Genomic DNA, 22355 nt, shown 5'->3' with positions numbered 1-22355 from the left:
GTTCATTTTGATGTTTGCGCTGCGAGAACAAATTGATCTTCCTATCGGCTGGCAGCTTCCTCCTCGAAGGCGAGTGACGACGGAAAAGTGAATTTTGCATATGAATTTCAAGTGAAAATCGAAGCATTCAGTGAAAGGTGTTCGTTGTTCGCTATTGCCAACAGCCAGAAGCGTGGTTTTGCGTGATTATTCTAGGTGGACGGCGTCCGAGACGATTCGTGTGCATGTGCATTTGGCGTTCGGTGGTGTGCTGTGTCTGTGTGTCCGTCGCGTTTTGCGATAATTACGCGCGTGAGAAATCTCTGTTCCGCCGATGCTGTACTCTGCTTTCGGTCGGTCGATGCGGTCGGTGGTTTGGTAGTTTGGTTTTAAGGGCCAAAATTGCCTTCTTGGCGGCCGTGAAACTCTACAGGCACCACAGCGCTGAATGGGCCACTAGAAGCAGCAGCAGCAGCAGCAGCGGGAGCAGCATGTGCGAAATGTCCGCATTTGGTTCACATCAAACCCGATCACAGCCACAGCTCGTAATGTAGCAGATACACCACAGCACCACCAGCAAGCAAATGATACATGCCATCATCATTCACCTTCAAGGTAGGTTTCCACATTGTAGTCTTGTTCTCACAGCCTCTTATGAAAGCGTGCTGCCCTTGTGGAAGACCAAAAAAACGACGATACCTCACTGGCGGTGGCGTCTTTTCCAAATCTGCGGAAATTGTCCTGCCTTTACGAGCGGAATGCATGTTTTGGGGGCCAGATTCTCATTCACTTGCCCGCTCCATTTAGATGCGGTTGTCAGGAGGAGTGTTTTTCGTTCGTCGTGGCTGTACCCACATTTGCGCTGCGTTCGTGGGCAAAAGGACGGAAAAGGTTAGCTGTGGAAGGTGGGCAGCGAGCGGAAGTGTGTGGTACGGAGTGTGAGCAGCGAGCAGCACTCGCTCACACACACACACCTCGCTAGCGCTAGGGTTGAAACACACGCACACTACGAAAGCACACCGCCATATACGTACACGAGCCGTTACCATCTGATGCAAGCAAAATAAAAGAACAAGAAAAATAACTTTCACGCGCCATTTTGTTTTTTCCCGGTTTTGCGGCGCGCAAGGTAGCAACTTTTATTTGGTGTGTCGGCCGCGCTCGTCCAATCGGCGGCTGCATGCGTAATAGATAGAAAGATAATAATAGTCATAATGAGGCGGCGGGTGAGGATTCGTAAGTGAAGCTGGATAGGAAGTGTAGCCAGTCGTAGGAAAAGGGGGGGGGGGGGGGGGAAGAAGAGTGTGAGAGGTGTATCATTTTGCCGCATCTCGTCCCCCGTTCCCGTCCTCTACCCTGAATAGAATGCCCTGATCCGCTGGGTGTTTGTTGAATACTGTTGGAATTAGCTGCAGCTTACTCTCTTTTTGATCAACAATTTTCTTTCCCAATGTGATAGATAGTGTAATGATTGTGTACTTCGGTTGTGTGTGTGTGTATTATAGCTCGGTCGGTGTGAGAGTATGTGTGTGTGTGTGCACTTTCAAAACAGAACCTTTCGCCTCAGCTATTATGAGAGAAAATGATCATGCCAGAGTATGAAAGGGTATCGCCGTATTTGGCTTTTTGTGTTTTAACAGACGGACTTGGCGGCTTCCTCTCGGATCCCTCCTCCACCTCTCCCGCCAGCCCGTTTGTTATGTAAATTAGATTCTTTGGCGCTGTGTGTGGAAGAATCCCTTGCTGTGTGCTAAACGCATCCGAGTGATCAAGATTAGAACAGTCCGGAATGTGCACACTCTAGGTAAACAAAAAGTGCCCTGCCTGTGCATCTAGTAGGCCGAACGGAGCTTGATCATCGTGTGCGGCAGCAGTTCTCGAGGTGGTGGCATATGCTATTTGGTTGTGTTGCGCACGGATTGAGCGGACGTGAACGTGAATTGTCCACATGTTTGCTTTCGCACATCAGCAGCAGCAGCAGCAGCACACACGCCACACATCGAGTGCTGTGCTGTCCTGACCGCCGCCACCGTGGCAAATGGGTGTCGTTCAGCAGCACTCTGACGGCGTGTGTGTGTGATTAGATACTTGATTATTTTGTGTCTGACGACGGTGTAGTGTGTGGCACGCCACATTGTAGTTTCTGCTGATAAAAAAACCACACCATTACAAAATAGCACCTTGATTCAGTATGTCAGGTTTTTCGTTTTTAATTCTTCGCCTCCGGATCGAATCTTCCTTTACAGTGGGATTACCTTTTTCGCCGATTGCTGTTCCTGCACTTTGTGGTCAGTGGGGAAAATCTATGGGGAAAAGTAACTCGGGAGCGTTTGTTGAGTCACACACAGCGAAGCAGAAAAGTAAAGAAAAAGAATGACACTGCATTGCATAGATGTGTGTCGGTCGAAATTGACAAACTCGGATATATTTTTAAACGCCGGCGGGCGGGTTTACAACCGTGCGAGAGTAGACATCGCGAATGAGGTTAGGGGCAGGAATAAAAAGAAGAAGAAAAAGAACGACAGTAATCCTCGAGAATCAAATGCGATTAGAAGCACAGTACGGTTTTCGTGGTTTATCACGATTGAATTTAGCTGTTGAAATTTGCACCAATCCACCCGTCCCTTGAGGTTGGGCAACTCAAACATCGTAGCCGTAATGTCAGAGTAACGCCGTTACTGACAGTTCAGTACGGTAGCTTCGGGTTGAGTGTGTGCGTGACAGGCGCGTGCTGAACAGTCTTCAATAGTGTGTGTGTGTGTGTGTGTGTGTTTGCTACCTTCAAACACAGAGCGATTCCTCCGCTCCCGCTCTGCTGGCCTTCGTTGTCATCTTTTCCGCAGTCGTCGCCTTAATCGTCGTCGTCGTCATGAAAAGAAAAAAAGGGCAGAGTGGTTGGCAGTAGTAGTAGGAAAGGCAGCAGCAGCAGCAGCAGCAGAGGCAGCTTTTCATCCGGCTGTTCGTGCGATTGAGACGCGTCGCGTAAGCGAAGAAGAAAAGTCCCATTTTGTGCCCGCTCCGTGTCACGGGATGTGTTTGAAAGTAGTGGACGAAAAATGTTCCTTTGAGGAATGTGATTAGTGTTTAGAGGAAGATGTGTGATTTCCCACATGAGCTGAAAGTTTAAGGCAAAACATTATCCACACAGGAAAAGAAGGAAAGCAGTGTGATGTGCCTGGTGGCATCTTGAATTATTAGTTCGTTTGCTATGGTTGATGCAGTGTGTTTTTCCTACAGGTGAGCTATTCAATTTTTTCGAAGCCGCTGTTCTTGGGTTGAAATAGCTTTTCTAAGCATTTCTTCTTTGCCACTTTTGACAACCAGCCAGTGCTTGTGTGTATGTGGGTGTGTGTGCAGTACGTGTGCATCATTTGGTGGTGTGTTGAGCTGTGCTTGTGATTCCCTTCGGTCATGATAAACGCAATAATATTGCTGCCATTTAATAACACGTCCTCTCTGGTGGCCACAATCATAATATGTTGCGGTTATGCTATTGGTGGGGTGTGCTGCATCACGAAAACTGTGTGATAAAAAGAGGTTATCCTGGGGGTGGGGTGTATGGCGGCGGGCTCCATACAAACGAGAGTGTGGTTTGTGCGTGAAAACGATATTACACAGCACACAAGGACACACAGTGATGATGTTGCCGTTGTTGCCACCTCCGCCACACCATGGATGAATTTTAATATAGGGAGGTTATTTAGCCTTTTACACACACTCCATATATTCAATTTTTGCGACTCGAATCGACTTCTCCCCCCTCCTCCGTACTTCTCCGACCGCGCTTGTTCACGGCAACCAGTGACGCGCGCCGCCCCGTGCCACTCGCCCCTTGTCTTCCGTGGACGGTTTCGGTTTGGTTCCGGTACGGTAATATTATTTTCCTATTGGATTCTTTGGATTGTCGCGCAGAGCAGCAGCGAACTGCGTTTTCTCATTCTCGTGACGCGTACTGTACCTCCTGGCACATTAGCACAAGCGCGCAAGTTTGAATATGTGCGTTGCGTGTGCTTCGTGTGTAGTGGTGAGAGCGGGAAATATCGCGCGCGGGAGCGTGGACTGATTTTTTCACACCACCACACAGAAACCCGTGTGCACTGAACGAGAGCAAAGATAGGTTTTTATCTCTCTTTCTCTCTCTCTCTCTCTCTCTCTCTCTCTCTCTCTCTCTCGATCGTTAGTCGTTTATTTCGTATTGCGATTCTCTTTATCGTTTTGTGGCGTTGGGTCGGGTTAAGGAAGGTAAAATGAAATAGCGCAGACCGGTGGTATGGTGTTGCGTATATGACAGTGTGTGCGTGTGCATTAGTTTGAAGCGGAAAAGTATGTGTGTGTTTGCGTGTGCTATCGCTTTGCAATTGGAATGTACAGAGTAAAAAAATATGTTTCTACTTCAAATAGTATGAAAATTATCATTCACGCAAAATTGCATTTTTTGTACCCTGAATAATCGCTAGTGAACGAGTGCATTGTTATTTCAGCTTGAAGAAATGCAATATTTTTAATGATTTCTAAACTCGAATTGACTTATAAACCGGAATGTAACTAATTTGCCGACAAAGTTTATCAAATTTCATGACAAATTTTAAAGATAAATGTTAGTTTTGGTTTGAATCGTTGCGACTCCAGCCGAGCTTGTTCATGTTTTGTCGTGTTTCTGCATGCGTGTGGCCCAAGCCCCCACTGCGCCACCCTCAAAGAGAAGCAAAAAGCGGTTTCAACAAGCTCTAGCAGCAGCAGGGGCGGCAGCCAGCCAGCAGAAGCTAGGAGAGACGAAAAACGGCCGCCTTTGCCTTAGACCACTAACACAGTGAAGTGCGTTCAACACACCAACACACGCACACTTCCCATCCCAGCAGGGTTCGTTTCTCGCAGTGAAAACGCAATCACCCTTTGTAAAGTGTGTGTGAATCTCACGCACACAGCGTGAAGGAAGTATTTCTTTCCCGCTCTGTGTCTGTCACTCGCGCTCTTTCTCCCTTTATGGCTCTTTCTCTGTCTATCGCTCGCTCGGTCCCTTGTTTTCTCTCGTTCGGCGCGCCTTGGCCCATGTTTACCGCCTTGGCCTGGTTGGAGGCCAGAGGACGTTGCTGACGGTGTTGGCCTCCTTCTCGGCGTTGTGCTATTTGGTCCAATTGGAGGTGAATATTCTAGGTGGCTGTGTGTGAGTCACTATGCGTGTGTGTGTGTAGAAGAGGAGCTTGCGTAGGGCGGAAGGAGAGGATGGTGGAGGAAGCTATGATGGTTTGACTTGGTTGTCTCGCTGACTCTGGTGGCGTACGCTGGCGTATCATTCCAAGCTGAGCGTTTTCAAGTTAAAATGCGTAGAACGCGCGCGTGTACTGCAATCGGCTGACAAAAGTGAAAAATACACATCTCTCACGAATACGTAATTGTGGAGTAAGTGTGTGCCCTGGTTGTGTGGTCTGTCTGGAGGTGCATGGAATATTTTCTATCAAACCACCCTGCCGCCCTCCCGCGTTACCATAGCAACACTTCACACGCAGGAGGATTTTGTTGGAGCCAGCAGAGAGCGAGCAGAGGGCCAGGGGGGGGGGGGAGGGGGAGGGGGGTTGCAACAAGGGTGTTAAACATGATCGTGAATCTAGTTTTGCTATGTGGGTCAGAAGTGGAAAGTGGAAGAAAAAGTTGCCTACTATAAGGCAACAGAAAAAGCATCCAGCGGTGTGCCACGCAAGGTGTCGCTTTTGTGTAGATGATTACAAATGGCGATGAAATTGTGATGCTTAGACAACGTTTATACGAGTGTAAAGAGCCAAACGGGAACACAAAGTAGGTTTTGGTTTGTCTGTGCGAGACTACTACACATCGGGGCAATCCGCGCCTTTTTTCCCGCAGTGACCAGTCAAAGCAACATTGTTACGAATGTGCGTGAGCTAACGCGCTTCAAACTTGGTGCCGTGAGAGAAGAGCAAGTGTTGGTGAACGCGAGAGACCAACGAGAGAAGAAAAAAACGGTGAAAACTCGGAATGCCTGATGAGCGAGATGATGATGCGTTGTGGGTAAAACTTGTATAGTAAGATGTGCTTTGTTGTGTAGCCAGCCACTCTGCTTTTCATCTGGTCGAGTGAAAAGGCTCCCCCAAATGCTTTCGTTTGTACATCTCAAACGCAAAAGAACAGCATTTCATAACTGCAAGATGCTCCAATGTTCCGTGTTCTATGTGTGGCATAAAGCTGCCAATTTTCTCCGTTAGCGATGAGGAAAGTTTGCATGTTGAAGAAAGCACCGCTTCATTGCGACTCCGCCAACTCTCGCGGATGCTCTTCTCGCATGGTATGTTGTTCACAGAACGGCGGTTCTCGTGTAATAATCTCCATTCTCCTCTGTGCCATGTTACAAACACAAATACCTGTAACGAATGCTCTCGTACGCACAGCCTCCTCCGTCGTTGCTGCTACTGGAAAGGAGTGTGATAATACTGTCTCTGTGTCGAATTGCGGCAACGGTGCTGAGGATGCTGTGGCATTGTGCAGTGTCTGGAAGTGCACAATCAAGCCCTTGGAAGTGCGTTCCGGCGAGCATATTTGCGGGGCAAGTTACGCCAAATCATAGTTGCCATTTTATATACCGCTTGATACTTGTTACATTGTGTTTTAACAGGGAGTACAAATTCATGCAGTAAAGGATGTAAGTTATGTTACTTATAAAAATTGCAAGCTTCATTAAAACTCGCTTTTGAAACCCCATCATCTGCTCCGCCTGAAAGCGAAGCCTTTGTGTTAAAAAGAGAATTGAACGGTTGTGTAATATTTGTTGTGTGTGTGTATCTCATCGTAACCCGGAGGGAAGCAAAAGCAAGGCGCGCTCTATAGTTCAATACGAATAGTGTATCGGCGCACGGACGAAAATCTGCCCCTCGGCCAAGAGCACAACAGGATGACGCGCGCTGTGCACCGCTAAAATGCACATTCACATGCACACATGAGTGTCTCTTTCTCTCCGAGGTTAAATGTTAGTAATGCACCGCCAACCAGCGAGACACACTCTCACAGCACGATATGCGCGACACATTCACCATCCCCAATCCAGTTGGAAAGGCACAGGTTCCCACTAGAGCGGGGAGGCGGTGGTGGTGGCGGATGTTGTGTCCGCCCAATAAACGCGCATCAAATCGCGGGCGGCCGTTCGACGGAAATGCACTGGTTGGTGCAGGATGTGTGTGGCTGCACACACTAACGCAGGAAATACCGGTTCAATGGGTTAGTGTTTGTTAGACAGCAGCAAGAAAGAGAGAGCACGAGAGGTCATTTTAGTTGCTGCTGCTGGGTTTTCGGGAAAGCCAAGCCGGGAGAGAGGTTCCAATTTGCGCGAAGCTCTTTTCAGCGCGGTTTTCATGTGTAAACGCATAATTGCCGAGTATCCGTCTTGTTTAGGGAAAGAAAACACATAATGATACTGAACCAGTTTTTCATCACTTGCCTACAAAGGTCACTGAAACGTTCGGGAGGCTATTACTCGCATTATGAGTAATTGTGCAACTACGATTTGCCACTGTCATTGTCATAAAATGACCTCCACAAGCAATGTTTTACTCTCCTTAGGACGCCCGGAAGCGAAAAAGGATAACACCATAGCTCCGCCGAAACGTACTCGCCGAATGTGACGGTGATTACAGTGCGCAGGTCCGGTCCATCTTCGTCCCGGGAGTCTTCTCCGATGCAAAATGTTGTGTTGCGTGTGAGAAAGAGAAAAGCTCCGGGCGGAAGATTGAAGGCAGAACAGAGGCAGAGCGTGTTAGCTAATCGATCCAAATATTTTCCGTTCAAACAGATGTTTCACTCTTGTTTCGTGTGCCGAAAGCGCTCTTGTTTCGTGTTGTTGAAGCTAATAATGATAGGGGGAACTTCTCTTCTTCTAATGTGCCGTGATAAAACGAGAAGTGTGGCAACGTTTTGGTTCTCCTTTGTTGATCAAGAGAAATAGAGCGAAATCGAAACAAATAGAGAAAGAGAGTAGCAGTATCTCCCCGATATCACCATCATCATCGAGCCTCGAGTTTCGCCGAGAGAATGGGAAAGAAACAAAGAAACATTATTTTTCTGCCAGATATGTTGTTACTCGAAAATAGGGTAGCGTCCTTACAAAGACAAAAATTCACAATGTTGTGTATATTATTTACCCTTTTGATAAAAGAACTTCAGTTGTCGTTAAAGCTGCAGTATTGCTAATATATCTTCTTTTTCATTTCCTTTTTCCAATTGCAGCGTTCATTGGCGTTGGGTGGTGACCCTTTATCGGCGTGCAAACCATTTTTTATGGTAAATTTATCTTGTGCAAATGAGTATAAAGCGGCCAAAGTGTCGGAGAGGACTGCAGAATTCTTTGAACAATATACGGATTGACAAAGGTGTAATAGAAACAAGAACATTGAAGCGGTGGCGTAGAGCATTTGAGTGAGTGTGGCAAACAAATCGGTTGTGTGTGTGTGTGTGTGTTTGTGCGGAAAGGCGGTGATGCATGTTTGTGAAGGAAGAAATGAAAAACAAAAAAGAACCCTCATCTATCTGCAGTAGTAGTACATTGCGCGAGTGAACCCAGCCTACTCTGCGGGGGGCTGCATAAAAGGCATTTAGTGTAGTGCTTCTGGGGTTTAGCGTAAGTTGTAGCGCACAGTGTAAAGCTAGTAGAGGAAGGAGCCCCATATTTGTAGTAGAGAAGCAGAGAAGAAGAGTTAAACGAACAGAAAATGAACCCACGATGAAGCGCGGGAGAACGGAAGAGATACAATTCGGGCAACCGCGGGTTCAGCCTCCGACGGGACAGCAGCGCATTATCACGACAACGCAACCGCACAATGTTGCCAGCAGCACTGGCACGACCATACAGTACCAGATTCCGCCGAATGTCATAAAGACGGCCACGCCGCCCGATTCAGTCAATTCCGTGACTAATCTTAGCACCCAGCAGCAGCAGCAACAGCAAGGGACCCAGCTGGTCGCACCACAGCAGGCCACCAGTGTCCAGTACACAACCAGTAAGTGTCTAGTAGAAATAGGTTGCAGCGCCGCCTAGTGTTGCATCTGATCGAACTAACATTTGGGTCGGTTTCTATTTACAGCTTATAACACCACGCTTGGAAGCAATTTGGTAAAAACACAGCAAACAACGAATCCACAGCAGCAGCAAATCCACGTGGTGAACGCGTCGAGTCAAGTGCGCGGCCCAACCCACAAAAGCACCGTGGTTAATGCCACGGCCGTCGCGACGAACGCGGGAACGGCAAACAGTAACAGTTCCGTAGTAAGCAGCGGCGGTGTAACCGCAGGAGGAGGAGGAGGACAGCAGGTTATAACGACCAGCATGTCGCCGGGCGTCCTGCCAGGAGGAGGCGGTGGTGCGGCACAGGGCCCGCCGCCTCCTCCGCCCCAGGGGCAGGCCCAGCTGCAGCGGTTGAAGGTGGAGGACGCGCTCAGCTATCTCGACCAGGTGAAGTTCCGCTTTGGCAATCAGCCCCAGGTGTACAATGATTTCCTCGACATCATGAAAGAGTTCAAATCGCAAAGTATCGACACGCCCGGCGTCATCCAGCGAGTGTCCAACCTGTTCCGGGGCCATCCGGAGCTGATCGTTGGATTCAACACGTTCCTGCCGCCGGGATACAAGATCGAGGTGCAGGCGAACGACCAAGGCTGCTACCTGTTCCAGGTGTCCGTGTCGGTGCCGCCGACGGCATCGTCCGGTGCGTCCGTAGCGCCGCAACCCTCACCGCACAAGTACAACACGATCTTTCAGGGCGGCGGTCAGATAGCGACCGGTGGGCCCGGAAGTGGGGCGGGCGGAACGACCGTTGTAACCGCGAGCTCAGTCGGGAACGCTTCCGGCACGACCGGAGCCGTAAATCTCATGGCCTACGGCGGTGGGCATGCGGCCACCGCAGCGCCAGGCGCTAGCGTTCCCATTCACGGCGGCACACCGTTGCAGCAACCGACGGGTGGCACGGCGGGAGGTAACGCTAGCCCGGCGACGGCACAGAACGCGCAAACGTTAACGGCCACCACGACAACGACCGGGGGAGCATCCGGGCCGCAAGTGGCGCAGAATTTCTCCTCGCGCAGTGACCATCACCGCGAACGGACGATATCCACCGGTTCGGTCGCCAGCAATGCCAGCCTGCCGACGGGCGTTACCGCCTCTACGGCGTCGTCCACTACAGTGGTGTCGGCGGTAGACGCTACGACCGGCGGAGGAACAGCCGGCGCAACGGTTGTGACGGGCCAGGCAACGCCGTCCAACATACATCGGATATTAACGCAGCAGATTATCTCGCAACAGCAGCAGCAGGGAACGGGAGCTGCCGGGACAGGGATGGTGCCGGCGGGCATGGTGACCGCACCGACACAGGTGCAGCACCACCAGCAGACGACGATGCAGCAGGTGCAGCCGCCGCCGGAGGCGCAGACGGCGACCGTCACGACGACGGTGGTGCCGACGCCCACGGCCACCGCTAACCAGCCAGTCGAGTTCAATCATGCCATTACGTACGTGAACAAAATCAAAAACCGATTCCACACGCAGCCAGAAAAGTACAAACGCTTCCTCGAGATTCTGCACACCTACCAGAAGGAGCAGAAAACGTACAAGGAGGGAGCCCAGAGCGGTTGCATGACGAGCGCGAAGCAGCTGACCGAGGCGGAGGTGTACACGCAGGTGGCGCAGCTGTTCGACAATCAGGAGGATCTGCTGCGAGAGTTTGGGCAATTCCTGCCCGACGCGACCAGCCACCACAACCAGGCGGCCATGCAGCAGCACCACCTGGCCTCGGGCAAGAACAATTCGCATAATTTGGTGGTGAACGCCTCGATGCACGACCACCAGCATCAACAGCAGCAGCAACAGCAGCAGCAGCAACAGCAACAGCAGCAGCAACAACAGCAGCAGCCTCAGCAGCAGCAGTTGGGAGTGCCAGCCGGCACGGCGGGTATTGTTGGTCTAGGGAGCGGTGCTTCCGGGCCAGCGGTGCACGGCGGTGGCGGCGGTGGCAAAAAGCTGGGCAATTCCAACTTGGCAGGCGTGGGAAGTGGTGCAGGAATAGCCAACTTGAAGGTGTACAACAGTATGCAGCCGGCCAACATGGGTCGTCTGCAGCAAGAGCGCGACTTTTCGACGATGGGCACCGATGGCATCAGCATCCATGGGTCGGGAGTCGGTGGAGGTATGCCGCCGGGCAGCACCATCTCTGTGAGCAGTGGTGCCATTCGGACTGCCGGCGGCAACATTGTCGGTACCGCCGCGGTCATGTTGGAAAAGGATCGCAATCACATGGGCGGCGTCGGCAGTGGACCCGGCAGTGGTGGGGTGGGAGGTGTCGGCGGAGGTGGAATGAATGCGAAGTACATTCATGGTGCATCGATCGCCACGATGAATGCCACTGGTGCCATGGTAGGCGGAAGCGTACTTCCACCCGGAGCGGGCCCCAACGTAGTGCCGAGCGTGATGGCAAATCTGGTGTCGGCGAATGTTGGAGGAGGTGGTAGCGGCGGCGGTATAAACGCGATCAAACGATCGCCTTCCTACGCATCGGGCCAGATCGGGCTGGTGGGTCCGGGCGGCCCGGCTGGCCACAGTAACAACATGAGCTCGTCGCGCGATCGTGGCGACGGCAGCGGCCCGCCGCCGATCAAGCGGCACAAGCCCATCTGCAGGGACGTGTCGCTGGCAGAAGCGTCCAAGTACGGTACGCTGAACGATTATGCGTTCTTCGACAAGGTCCGCAAAGCGCTGCGCAGTCCGGACGTGTACGAAGACTTCCTACGCTGCCTGACGCTCTACAATCAGGAGATCGTGTCCAAGATGGAGCTACAGACGCTGGTTTCGCCGTTCCTGAACCGGTTTCCCGATCTGCTAAAGTGGTTCCAGGACTTCCTCGGCCCGTCCACCGGGGTCGGTGGTGGGGCGGCGAACGATTGCATACCGCTCACGGCAGCGGCTGCGGCCGCCGCCCGCCAGGATCGCGATCGCACGCAGAGCGAGCTGGCCGCGGATGTCGATTTGTCGACGTGCAAGCGGCTCGGTGCGAGCTACTGCGCGCTGCCCAAATCTCACGAAGGTGTGAAGTGCTCCGGCCGAACGAACCTCTGCCGGGACGTGCTAAACGACACGTGGGTGTCCTTCCCGACCTGGGCCGAAGACTCCACGTTCGTGACGTCGCGCAAGACGCAGTACGAGGAGTTCATTTACCGGTGTGAGGATGAGCGCTTCGAGCTGGATGTGGTCATCGAGACGAACAGTGCCACCATTCGAGTGCTGGAAGGCGTGCAGAAGAAGCTGACGCGCATGTCGCAGGATGAAGTGAGCCGGTTCCGATTGGACGACTGTCTGGGCGGAACGTCAACCACGATACACCAGCGCGCTCTGAGGCGCATCTATGGCGATAAAGCCGCCGACATCATACAGGGGCTGAAGAAGAACCCATCGGTGGCCGTACCGGTCGTGTTGCGACGCATGAAAGCCAAGGAGGAAGAATGGCGAGAAGCACAGAAGGTAAGAAGAGACACTAAAAGCAAGATTTTGCAGATGAAACACCGGAATTACTATGGTTGAATATTTACATTTGTTTCATGGTCCTTTCCTTCCGCAGAGTTTCAACAAGCAATGGCGAGAGCAAAACGAAAAGTACTACCTGAAATCCTTGGACCACCAGGGTATCAACTTCAAGCAGACCGACATTAAAGCCCTCCGATCGAAAAGTTTGTTCAATGAAATTGAGACACTTTTTGATGAGGTGAGTTACATGAAGGTAAACACGATCGTCCCCAGTTTAATATAATGGTTTGATTCATGTCATCTTTGTCGTTTATGACGTTGAAAAGTACACACACTTAGAAAAGTAGAGTAACAGTTGAATTTCGTTCGGTAATAATTAGTCTTTTGCGCGCGTGTGTGTCTTTAAGTTTGTGTTCGTGTGTATTTGTAGAAACGGCGGGTGACATATAGTGCATTAAATGAACTTTCTGTGAACAATTTGAACGGAAGCTAATTTTGTTATACACTTACCAATTACCTCTCTACGTAGCGCCATGAGCAGAACGACGATGCAGCGGCCGTCCCGCAGGCCAGTGGGCCTCATATGACCATACCATACAAAGACAAGACAATACTGGAAGATGCTGCAAACCTGCTGATACACCACGTGAAACGGCAGACGGGCATCCAAAAGCAGGAGAAGGCACGGATAAAGCACATCCTGCGGCAGTTTGTGCCGGATCTATTTTTCGCTCCTCGTCAGCAGCTCAGTGAAGACGAGCGAGAAGAGGGTAAGAGTGCGTTTTTATTCTTTCATTTTTTGGCCAATCTCAGCTCTTCTCCATTTCACCACATTCTATAATTGTTGCTCTGTGTCTTGCTCTCTTACCTTTTAGATGATAAAGATACGGAGATGGAACAAGATGAGGAGGTTAGCAGCGCAGGCAAATCGTCTAGCAGCGGTAAAAAATCGTCCAGCAATGTCCCGAGCTTTTCTGGTAGCAATTCAACTAGCAATTGCAATCCATCCAGTAATGCTTCGGGCGCGGCTACCTCCACCGATACGTCAGCGACCAGCACGAGTGTATCGGAAGTAACCGGCAAGGATGGGGAAGGTGGCAACGGTGGCACGAAAACAGTCTCAATGTCTTCAACTTCCGCTGATCTGCAATCGGCTACTTCCTCATCCGCGACGGTGTCTTCATCGGGCGCCGAAGCCTCCCGAACGAAGGAAGACGGCAATGGAAGCAGCAATACCGCAAGCGGAAACGACGACAGCTCCACGGATAAGTCGACGACAATAAAGATAGAAATTAAAGAGGAAAGCGATGCATCTATGATGCAGGATCCGGCTTCCGCGAGCTCTGGAACCACTGGGCAGCAGCCGATGAGCCCTCCGTTACCACCGCACGCCATCAGCAAACATATCGTACGTAGAGGCGAGGAGCATTGCTTTTGTTGCGCGTACCAACGTACTAGTTTGTATGTGTGTTTTTTTCTCGTTTCATTCACAGGAAGAAGCATATACGCTATTTTTCACTAACAACAGTTGGTACCTGTTCCTGCGGTTGCACGCGATACTGTGCGAGCGTTTGCGTTCGATCTACGAGCGCGCTCAGATAATCGCGGCAGAGGAGCGTGCATACGAGAGCACCCGGAACAACAGTACCGCTACCGCGTTACGGTTAAAGCCGAAGAGTGAAATCCGTATCGAGGAGTACTACAACATTTTCCTGGACATGTTGAAAAACCTGCTCGATGGCAATATGGAATCGAGCAGCTACGAAGACACGCTGCGGGAGATGTTTGGCATTCACGCCTATATTGCATTTACACTCGATCGGGTAAGTAGAGCTTAGATGATGCTCACGAACACACAGTTTACGACGGCAGCTAAATGTATTGTTTCAATTACTAGGTTGTACAAAACGCGGTACGACAGTTACAACACTGCGTCACGGAACGGGGAGCACTGGAGTGTGTAGAATTGTTCCAGGCCGAGCAAAGAAGGGGTGGTGCCGGTGGCCTGTGCCGGACAGCTAACCGGCGGATCGCGGCCGAGCTGGCATATCAGCGCAAGGCGGAAGCTGCACTGCAAGATGAAAACTGTTTCAAAATCTACATTGTAAGTGTCGGTGGAGAGGGACTCGTGCGGCTGATGCCAGGCGCCGAAATTTCCGATTTTAATTTTGCATCTATGTTCTTTTCCTAACAGTACAAAATCGATTGCCGGGTAACGATCGAGCTGCTGGACACTGAGTCGGACGACACGGCTAACAACTTCGCCAGCACGCAAGCCTACGGCTCCTACGTCAATCGTCTCTCAAACCCAGCCGCCACTGGTACCGGAAGTGATAGTGGTGGAGGCGGTGGTGGTGGTGGTGGTGGCAGTGGTGGAGGTGGTGGTGGCGTAGGTAGTGGTGGTGGAAGTGTTGCTGCTGCAAACGCCGCAGCTAGTGGAAGTAGTGTCGCCGGTGGTGCGGGTGGTGTTGGTAGTAGTGGTGGTGGAAGTGGTGTGGTGGAAACTGGTGCATCGGTGAACTCGAGTAGCGGCAGTAGTAGTGGTGGAAACAATAATCACAACAACAGCACACCCGCCGGAACAACAAACAGTAGCAGCAGCAGCAACAGTGCCACTGGTGGAAACACTGGAAATGCTGAGGTGAAAACGGAAACTCCCGACGTCGAGCTGGTAAGTAGTAGTGGTAGTAGTAGTAGCAAAAACTAACGATTGTAAAACCTCAACACACAGCTTCAGAAAAAAAAACATGTGTGTGAGCGCAAATCGATTGAAGAGAGGCCTGTGTGTGGTTAGGACGTCTGTTTTCCTATCCCGATTGTGCGTGTGTGTGTGCGTATGTGTGTGCGTGACAGCTGGAAAATTTGTTTGTTGCACTTTTAAAAACTAATTTAAGTGGTGTGTGAAGGCTAGCCCATTTCCTGGACATTGGATGGCGGATTGGTGGGAACGACGCACTATTTCGTTATAGTCAGAAAGACGCCAGTTGCGCTTGTTGTGTAAATATTGCTGCAATAACAACTCCCCCTGCACGTGCCGGTTGGATACACGCTTTACTTTTACTGTGTTTTTGTTATCGTTGTTGATTCTGTTTTTTTTTTCCTTTACATTTGGGTTTAATGTTTTAGTTTTCGTCATGGTAAGCCAGAGGCGAATAGGGCGGGAATCATTTGTTACAAACACCAACTACTACTACTACTACAACTAGCACTGCGAGGGTTCATAGTAATTGAGTTATTTTCCTTGGTTCTTCTGTTGTGTTCATTCGTGTAATATATGTTGTACTGTTAGTAACAATCGACAGAAGAGTTGTCGACCTTTGCAGCCGATGTTAAAGCGCGATCCACCAATTTGCCATCAACTAAAAGCGCAACTTCGAATTACCTACCATTCATTCACTACTTCCATCGTACACCAACAATCGAAAGTGCTCTCTCTCTCGCTCTCTTCCAAATACGTTTGACTAATTTAAGCTTTTTTTCTTCGTACCTCTTCTTCTCTTTTAACAATCTTTTTTTTCTGTGCCAGGTCAAACAAAACGTTTAATGTAAACAATTGAGCAAAGCTTACTACACACACACACACACAATGAGTTGCGTTAATAGTTGCGAATCAAAACGAACTTAACACAGGAGACGAACGTGACACCACCCTCAGCATCTTGTACCCTACTCCCCACTACTCGTGCTATCCCTACTACTACTAGTGAGCATACCGCATCAGTCCAGATCTTTACATTCATGTGGGAGTAAGGAATGTAAAATAGATGTGCAGCAGGAAACTGACTATTGTGAGGGTTTGAACTGGGGCTAGTCGGTTAAATTTGCGTGTCAATTGATTGATGCAACAGTTTCAATCGTTTCGAGTCCAGATTGCGCTGCTCTATTCGCAACCTTTCGCAACCTAACACATTCAACTTGATTAAATCAACTCCAAAAGATAGGCGTAGGTGAGCAGAACAGGAAATTTAAAGCAATTTCACTAGTGTGGACGTTTGTTAAAATAATACTGATCCTCGAAAAGATCGAGCAGTGCTCGGGATCGATGTGATTTCCGTTTCTTTTACCCTGTTTTCCATTTAAACTATCATTCCTCGTGGTAAAGTTTTATTTATTTTTGGATCAGAAAGCATTGTGCTGTGGTTGTTTTAAAAAGTTCGAAATCTCTATCTATTGCCAAAAGAGTTCCTTCCTCTCTTCCTGTCTGTCTGTTCGGCAGAAGCACCATCAAATACATTCAGACAAACGAGACCTATTCGAGTCATTTTAATAACTAAACAGCAGTAATTCTAAACTCCCTGGAATTGTTGAACGATCTGTGTCAATCGTTCGCTTCTTTCTGTTGCGTTCGAAGTTCGGTTTCTTCGGGCAGCAGGTGATAAAAGCAGGAAGGCTCTTGTTCTCATATCCAGCAATGCCGCAGAGGACTGTGATGTTGTGACGTGGAGGGAGGAGTAATATGTTAATTCAAACACATCAGAGGTTGTGGAGCAGTGGTAGTGATTGGATCAATCCGTGGAGGTGGTAGACTTCGTTGCCTAACGAGGGAAATGTAACAGTCAGTAAATAGTAGGTGATAAAGTTGGACGGGGAAGTCTCAAAATAGAAAAGGTCAAGTAAAACCAGAAATAAGTGTACAGAGAGAAATGTGGTGCGATTATTTAGTTAATTTGCCATATTAGAAACGTTATGTTCCTCCGAAGAACACGGTCTAGGGGCGAGATGGAGAGGAGGAGAAATTGCTACTGCAAGAAAACAAATATTGTGTAACTACTAGAAATGGTCAGCGCTAGTATGGATGCGCATGCATAATTTTATGGAAAAGCCGTGTGTAATTAAAGCTCACGGGGTGTTGCTCCCAGCGCCGCAGTGTGTAAATTAATTGTGTGTGTAAAAAGAAAGTAAAAAACGCTATTAGCGATGATGAATGATGATGTATAGGCGGCGAGAACTTTGTGAATAAGTAGAATGATAACAATCGTAAGACACAATCTCCGAAAAATATGTGAAGCAGGCATTATTTTTATCTATATTGACAGGAGACTGAGAGAAATGGCATAAAACTTCATGTGTCCTTTGTGTAAATATCGCCAGTTTGTTTTACTCTCTCAACTTTCCTCTAGCTGAGATGATGAGAGTATATTGGAGATCGAGATATAAACACCTTGCGCGGGGGAAGCGAAATGCGTGTGCGTGGTGGTTATTAGCAGTATTTTACATAAATATGTACGTACGTACACTTTCTTGACTCGCAATATTAGATTGAAAGAAGAGATTATTATTGTATCTTATTTGCACCGAAGCGGATGCCGTTTTTATACAGAAGGAGGAGTAGTAAGAGAGATGATGATGGGTGATAATTGATGTAGTAGTAATTCCGAAATCATGTTTGAGTAATAATTCGTCTCAAAACGACTCACACGAAAACGTACATTTCTTCCGCAATTTTAATGTCGGCTCACAGCAGAGAGGTGTAAAGGCGACGCAGTGTAAAAAGGAGGAATCAGTAAAATTAGAGGAAATAATGCAAATCCAATCGCTCAGAATCGTCAACTGCTGCTGTGCGTACGCGGGCAAAACAGTGCGTTGTCTTGTCTGATTGAATGTTTCAACACAAAAGATGAACAATAAGAAAACAAAACCTGCAAATACTAAAATATTTCGTTTATTTCTTGCACATGCGTCTTCCTTTGCATGTATTTCTTCAAACCAAAACATTAAAAAAACACCCGAAACCAATGTAGTTTTGAGTTGCCACAATTATTTGTTGTGTTTTAGTAAGTTTTCTTCATCGTAAGTGTGTTGGTGGTGCACTAAATATATTATTTTTCTCTTTATTTTTGTTATTGCTCACGAAAAGATAATTCTGCTTGTTTGATTTGATGATATTAGTTTTCAATTAGTTTGCTTATGTTATCATTTATTATGGATTAAACATTTCGTATGGAAGTGTGGACTGGTCACAGCGTGATGCTTTGATTACATGAAAGGTGTTGCTCGCACTAAGCGATAATACAAGTATAAGAAAGGCAAAACAGAGGAGAACAGAGGGATAATGCGACTTGATAAATGGGGGAACCACGTTTGTTTGTTATCGAAATAGGTATGTTGAAACAAAAAATATCAAAATACAATCGTTTTAGTGTTTTTTTTTTCTTCATTTCCAGTAGATTTGTCTTCGAAATCGTTACATTCTTTTTCTCTACATTATTCTATTTTCATTACTGCTGCTTGCACTACTATTTTGTTTGCTACTTATATACTTTTAAATTTATTTGCCTTTTCTTATTCTCTTAATGGGCGAATCTTTCCAAAAGAAGTAGAAGTTGCGCATTCCGTTATTTCTTTTATCATTTTAGTTATACTAAATTAACGTTTCTTAATCTTGTATGTCTAGTTTAGCTAGCTTTTTGCCACAAACCTACGTACTATTTTATTGACCTACTATATTTATACTCTCCAAGGCGCGTAATTGTTGTTGGTAGTGAGATGCAGTTTTCTTTACCTTATTCGATGTGTGTTGTTTTCGTTTACATGAATTAAATTGTAGAAGCTTTGTTGCGTTTGAATTAGAGTTTTAAAATAATATTTTAATTACATTATCTTGCACAGTGGTGATATACACTACTACATTCAAAAGGGGTTCTAAATGCGATAGTGTACTATAATTTTACTGTGGAACAATAGAACAGTCTTGATAGTAATAAAACATTGAAGAAGAGCATAGTTTTTGTCAGTACAGGGGACATTTTGTTCGTATTGATTATTTCGTTGAGTTTGATGCGTTTGACCTGGTACAGCAAAGAAGAACATGCTATTGAGCTATAGAAACTACAAACGAATTGCCATTTGTCTTCATGCTTCATCCACTACTACTACTCTTCAAGACGTAATCCATTCCTAATCCGGGTGTTGTTTGGGAAGATGGTTTTTAACTTCATCTAATCGTACTTTGCAAGGCGTTGTGTTGTGCGCGCTTGTTCAAGCCAGTATCATCGTCTCCTTCCTATGACGCACAATGGTGGTTGGGTATGAAACTGGTGTACTACTTTTTGTGTTTGCATAGTAATTTGGTTGTGTCGGTATTTTATTAATGCATGCATGTATCGTCGGGTCGGTGCATTTTTCTGATTTGTATCACACTAACGCGATCTTTTTAATGTGATCTTTCGGGGAAAATGTGTGTACACCTACCTTGTCTCGTCGCGCTCCTTTCGTTTCGCTTGATTTGTTGATGTAACTTCTGTCCCCTCTTTTGTGTTTCTACCTGTTATCCTGTTTGATCTATGACGCTTTTTACCCTGTTAGTGCAGATAGTGTATCTCGCTTCCTTTTCGACCGTTCGTGTGTCGTCGATTGTTATCGATAAATTGCCCCTCCTTCCCGAACGGCGGGACCACCACTCGAAATGATCATTTTGCTGCTAGGAAAGCAAGATCCATCATAGACAGCAAACCAATTAATGTATGTGTCTCGTTTTCTTTGTTCTTTCCTTTTTCTATTTTCATTTCGCTACTTCCGTGACGCTTTTTTGTTTCGTTGCGTTATTTGCACTCTCTTCTCGACCACTCAGAAACCGCAGCAATTAGTGGGCTCTACGCGTATGCCCGTATTTCTGTCCCGCAATGCAAGGCACAGCCGAAGGCACACAGTGGGGAAAATTTCGGTCAACATCGAGGGAAATCCGGCAACGCTGAAGGAGCTGCAGGCGGGCGATGCTGGAGAAGAAAATTCCCCCAACAGTAGCAAAAACGCGAAAGCTTCTGATGCAAATTCTTCCTCCTCCTCCTCCTTCTCCTCTTCCTCGACGAGTAATGGGTCGAAGCAGCAGCTTTCACATTCGAATGTTGGCGGCACGGAGGGTGAAAAACAACGTGCCCTAAACGATTCAACCAGTGAAGCTACCGGTGCTACCGGAAAAGTCAAGTCCTCCCAGGAAGAGGGAAGTGGTGCGACTACTGGGAAAGGAGAAACGAATCCTTCATCTTCTCCTGCTGCTGCTGCTGCTGCTGCTTCGGCAACGAGGGATAGCTGTGGAAATGGCGGAAAAGCTGCTAGCAGTGGCAACAATAACAATCTAAACAACATCAATAACAATAACAGCATTTGCAGCACCAACAAACAGCTAGACAATCCGCTCTGGTTCGGTGGTAGTGGCGTGAAGAAGGCTCCACCACCACCACCCGAACGGCTGCCGTGTATGAATGGTGCGGATCGCAATCTGCTCTACATCGATGATAGCGAGCAGATGAAAGTGAGCCGTACCTTCAAGACGAACCAGGTGCAGAAGAAGAACTTCACGATGTATCGGCCTGGAGCACTGACACGCTCAAGAAAGGTAGGTGGGGGCCGGCGGCAGGAGGGCGAACAGGCGGAGTTGATGCCGTGAGAGAGAAAGTTACACGCAAATGGGTGTGGAGATGAGTCAATAATTGGGTTCATTGTTTTTCGTCCATTCCATTTATAGAGCCACTGTCGCGTTACTACACGGATGAACCAAAGGTTTAAGAAGGTGGTGGATACGTGGCTGGATCAGCATGTAACCGCTTCCCAACGGGCAATGTGCGTCGATTGGTTGCTCGGTAAGCGGCAGGACCTCATGAAGAACACAACCTCCGTTATCGTTCAAGACAATGGATTGAGCCGTACTCCGTACGCGCCTTACAATAGGTATAAGGTAGATCAAATAGAGATGATGATGGAGTAGGTAAATAGCGAAAACCGAAACGAATGCACCGTGCTGTGGGCAGACGCTATACCTTATGGAATGAAATATTCATTCTGTATAAAGGTGTAAGGTATGTCAAGCGAAGAAGCACATTTTTAGCCGTGTTCTGCTAAAATACCATAATGTACTATAATTACTTTTACTTTCAAGCATGAGCCAGAAACACTCGTGCGCGTCTAATAAGTATGACATGTGCCTATTCATTCGAGACTAAGATTAAGGAAAGAATATCATTGTACGAAGAGAATCACTACACAATGATAATGTTTTATTTAACTTCGATTTTCTTTCAATGTTATTCAATTGTTGTACTTTGCTGAATAATATCCGTGAAATGTATGGCAGTACGCGTAGAGGTACTGTTGGGCATACCTTTAAAAGGGCAATTTAAGGAAAAAACGTTTTCAAAATAGCACATAAGCTCCCATCAGCTCACAAGAGAGCGCGATTGATCAGTAGGATAAGTTGATGAGTTGAGTTGAGGGAAGAGAACTTTTATTTTTTTATATTTTTACTGCGTACAAAAATAAGTTAGCTAAGAAGAGGTGCATGCGAGATGGAGCTACTAGAAGAGAGTGTGTGTAAATAAGAACGTTTTACTTTGTGTGAGAAAGTCAAATTGATGATACAATAGTGCGCGAGATCGGGAGGATAGTGTGGATCTCGGAAGGTGTGTTACCGAGGATTCATAAAAAGAGCAATCTTTCCGTCCATTACATCAACCATTTAACATGCAATCAACCGACCAAATGTGGATTCAACAACGCAGCACTGTTCTGCAAAATGTGAGTGTTAAAAGGTAACAAAAAGGTGGTCAAAAAGAAGCCGCCAGTCTAGCTAGAAAAAAAACATGTCACTGGCTTGGACAACCAAGGTGCAAATGAACAACATGAAAATAAATGTAAGTCGTGATGCTGGAAAAATCAAAACAACAGCATTGAAAATTTAACAAATGAAAGGAATAGATTGAACTTTTTGCGCCGAAAACATTCGAAATATTCAGAAAATTACCAACGGTTGATGTGTGAAAATCGATGAACCGCGAAAAACATTGCCCCAAGTTTCCCAAATGGGTGGTGAGTTCATTTAATTAATATCACAACATAAAGGGTTTTGCAGGAGTTCTCATAGCTGTGGCACACT

General features: G+C 47.6%; 1 protein-coding gene across 8 annotated transcripts; it reads left to right on the top strand.

Moving 5' to 3' along the window:
- On the top strand, positions 1 to 22158 carry LOC121596570 (paired amphipathic helix protein Sin3a). Of its 8 annotated transcripts, none has more exons than XM_041921630.1 (11): positions 1 to 594; positions 8209 to 8978; positions 9063 to 12484; positions 12582 to 12725; positions 13017 to 13263; positions 13363 to 13895; positions 13981 to 14310; positions 14385 to 14591; positions 14682 to 15158; positions 20058 to 20822; positions 20952 to 22158. In XM_041921630.1, the coding sequence occupies exons 2-11, from the start codon at positions 8702 to 8704 to the stop codon at positions 21189 to 21191; spliced, it is 6642 nt and encodes a 2213-aa protein (XP_041777564.1). In that variant the 5' UTR covers positions 1 to 594; positions 8209 to 8701; the 3' UTR covers positions 21192 to 22158. The 8 variants fall into 8 exon arrangements, with proteins under 8 accessions (XP_041777564.1, XP_041777558.1, XP_041777565.1 ...); XM_041921624.1 differs by having other exon boundaries at positions 12582 to 12740; XM_041921629.1 differs by having other exon boundaries at positions 2 to 594; positions 12582 to 12740; positions 13017 to 13257.
- The last annotated feature ends 197 nt before the right edge of the window (positions 22159 to 22355 follow it).

The sequence above is a fragment of the Anopheles merus genome, chromosome 3R (assembly GCF_017562075.2).
Source record: "Anopheles merus strain MAF chromosome 3R, AmerM5.1, whole genome shotgun sequence".
NCBI lineage: Eukaryota > Metazoa > Arthropoda > Insecta > Diptera > Culicidae > Anopheles > Anopheles merus.
Note: the sequence above shows the minus strand (reverse complement) of the source record. Positions and strands in the feature narration are given on the sequence as shown.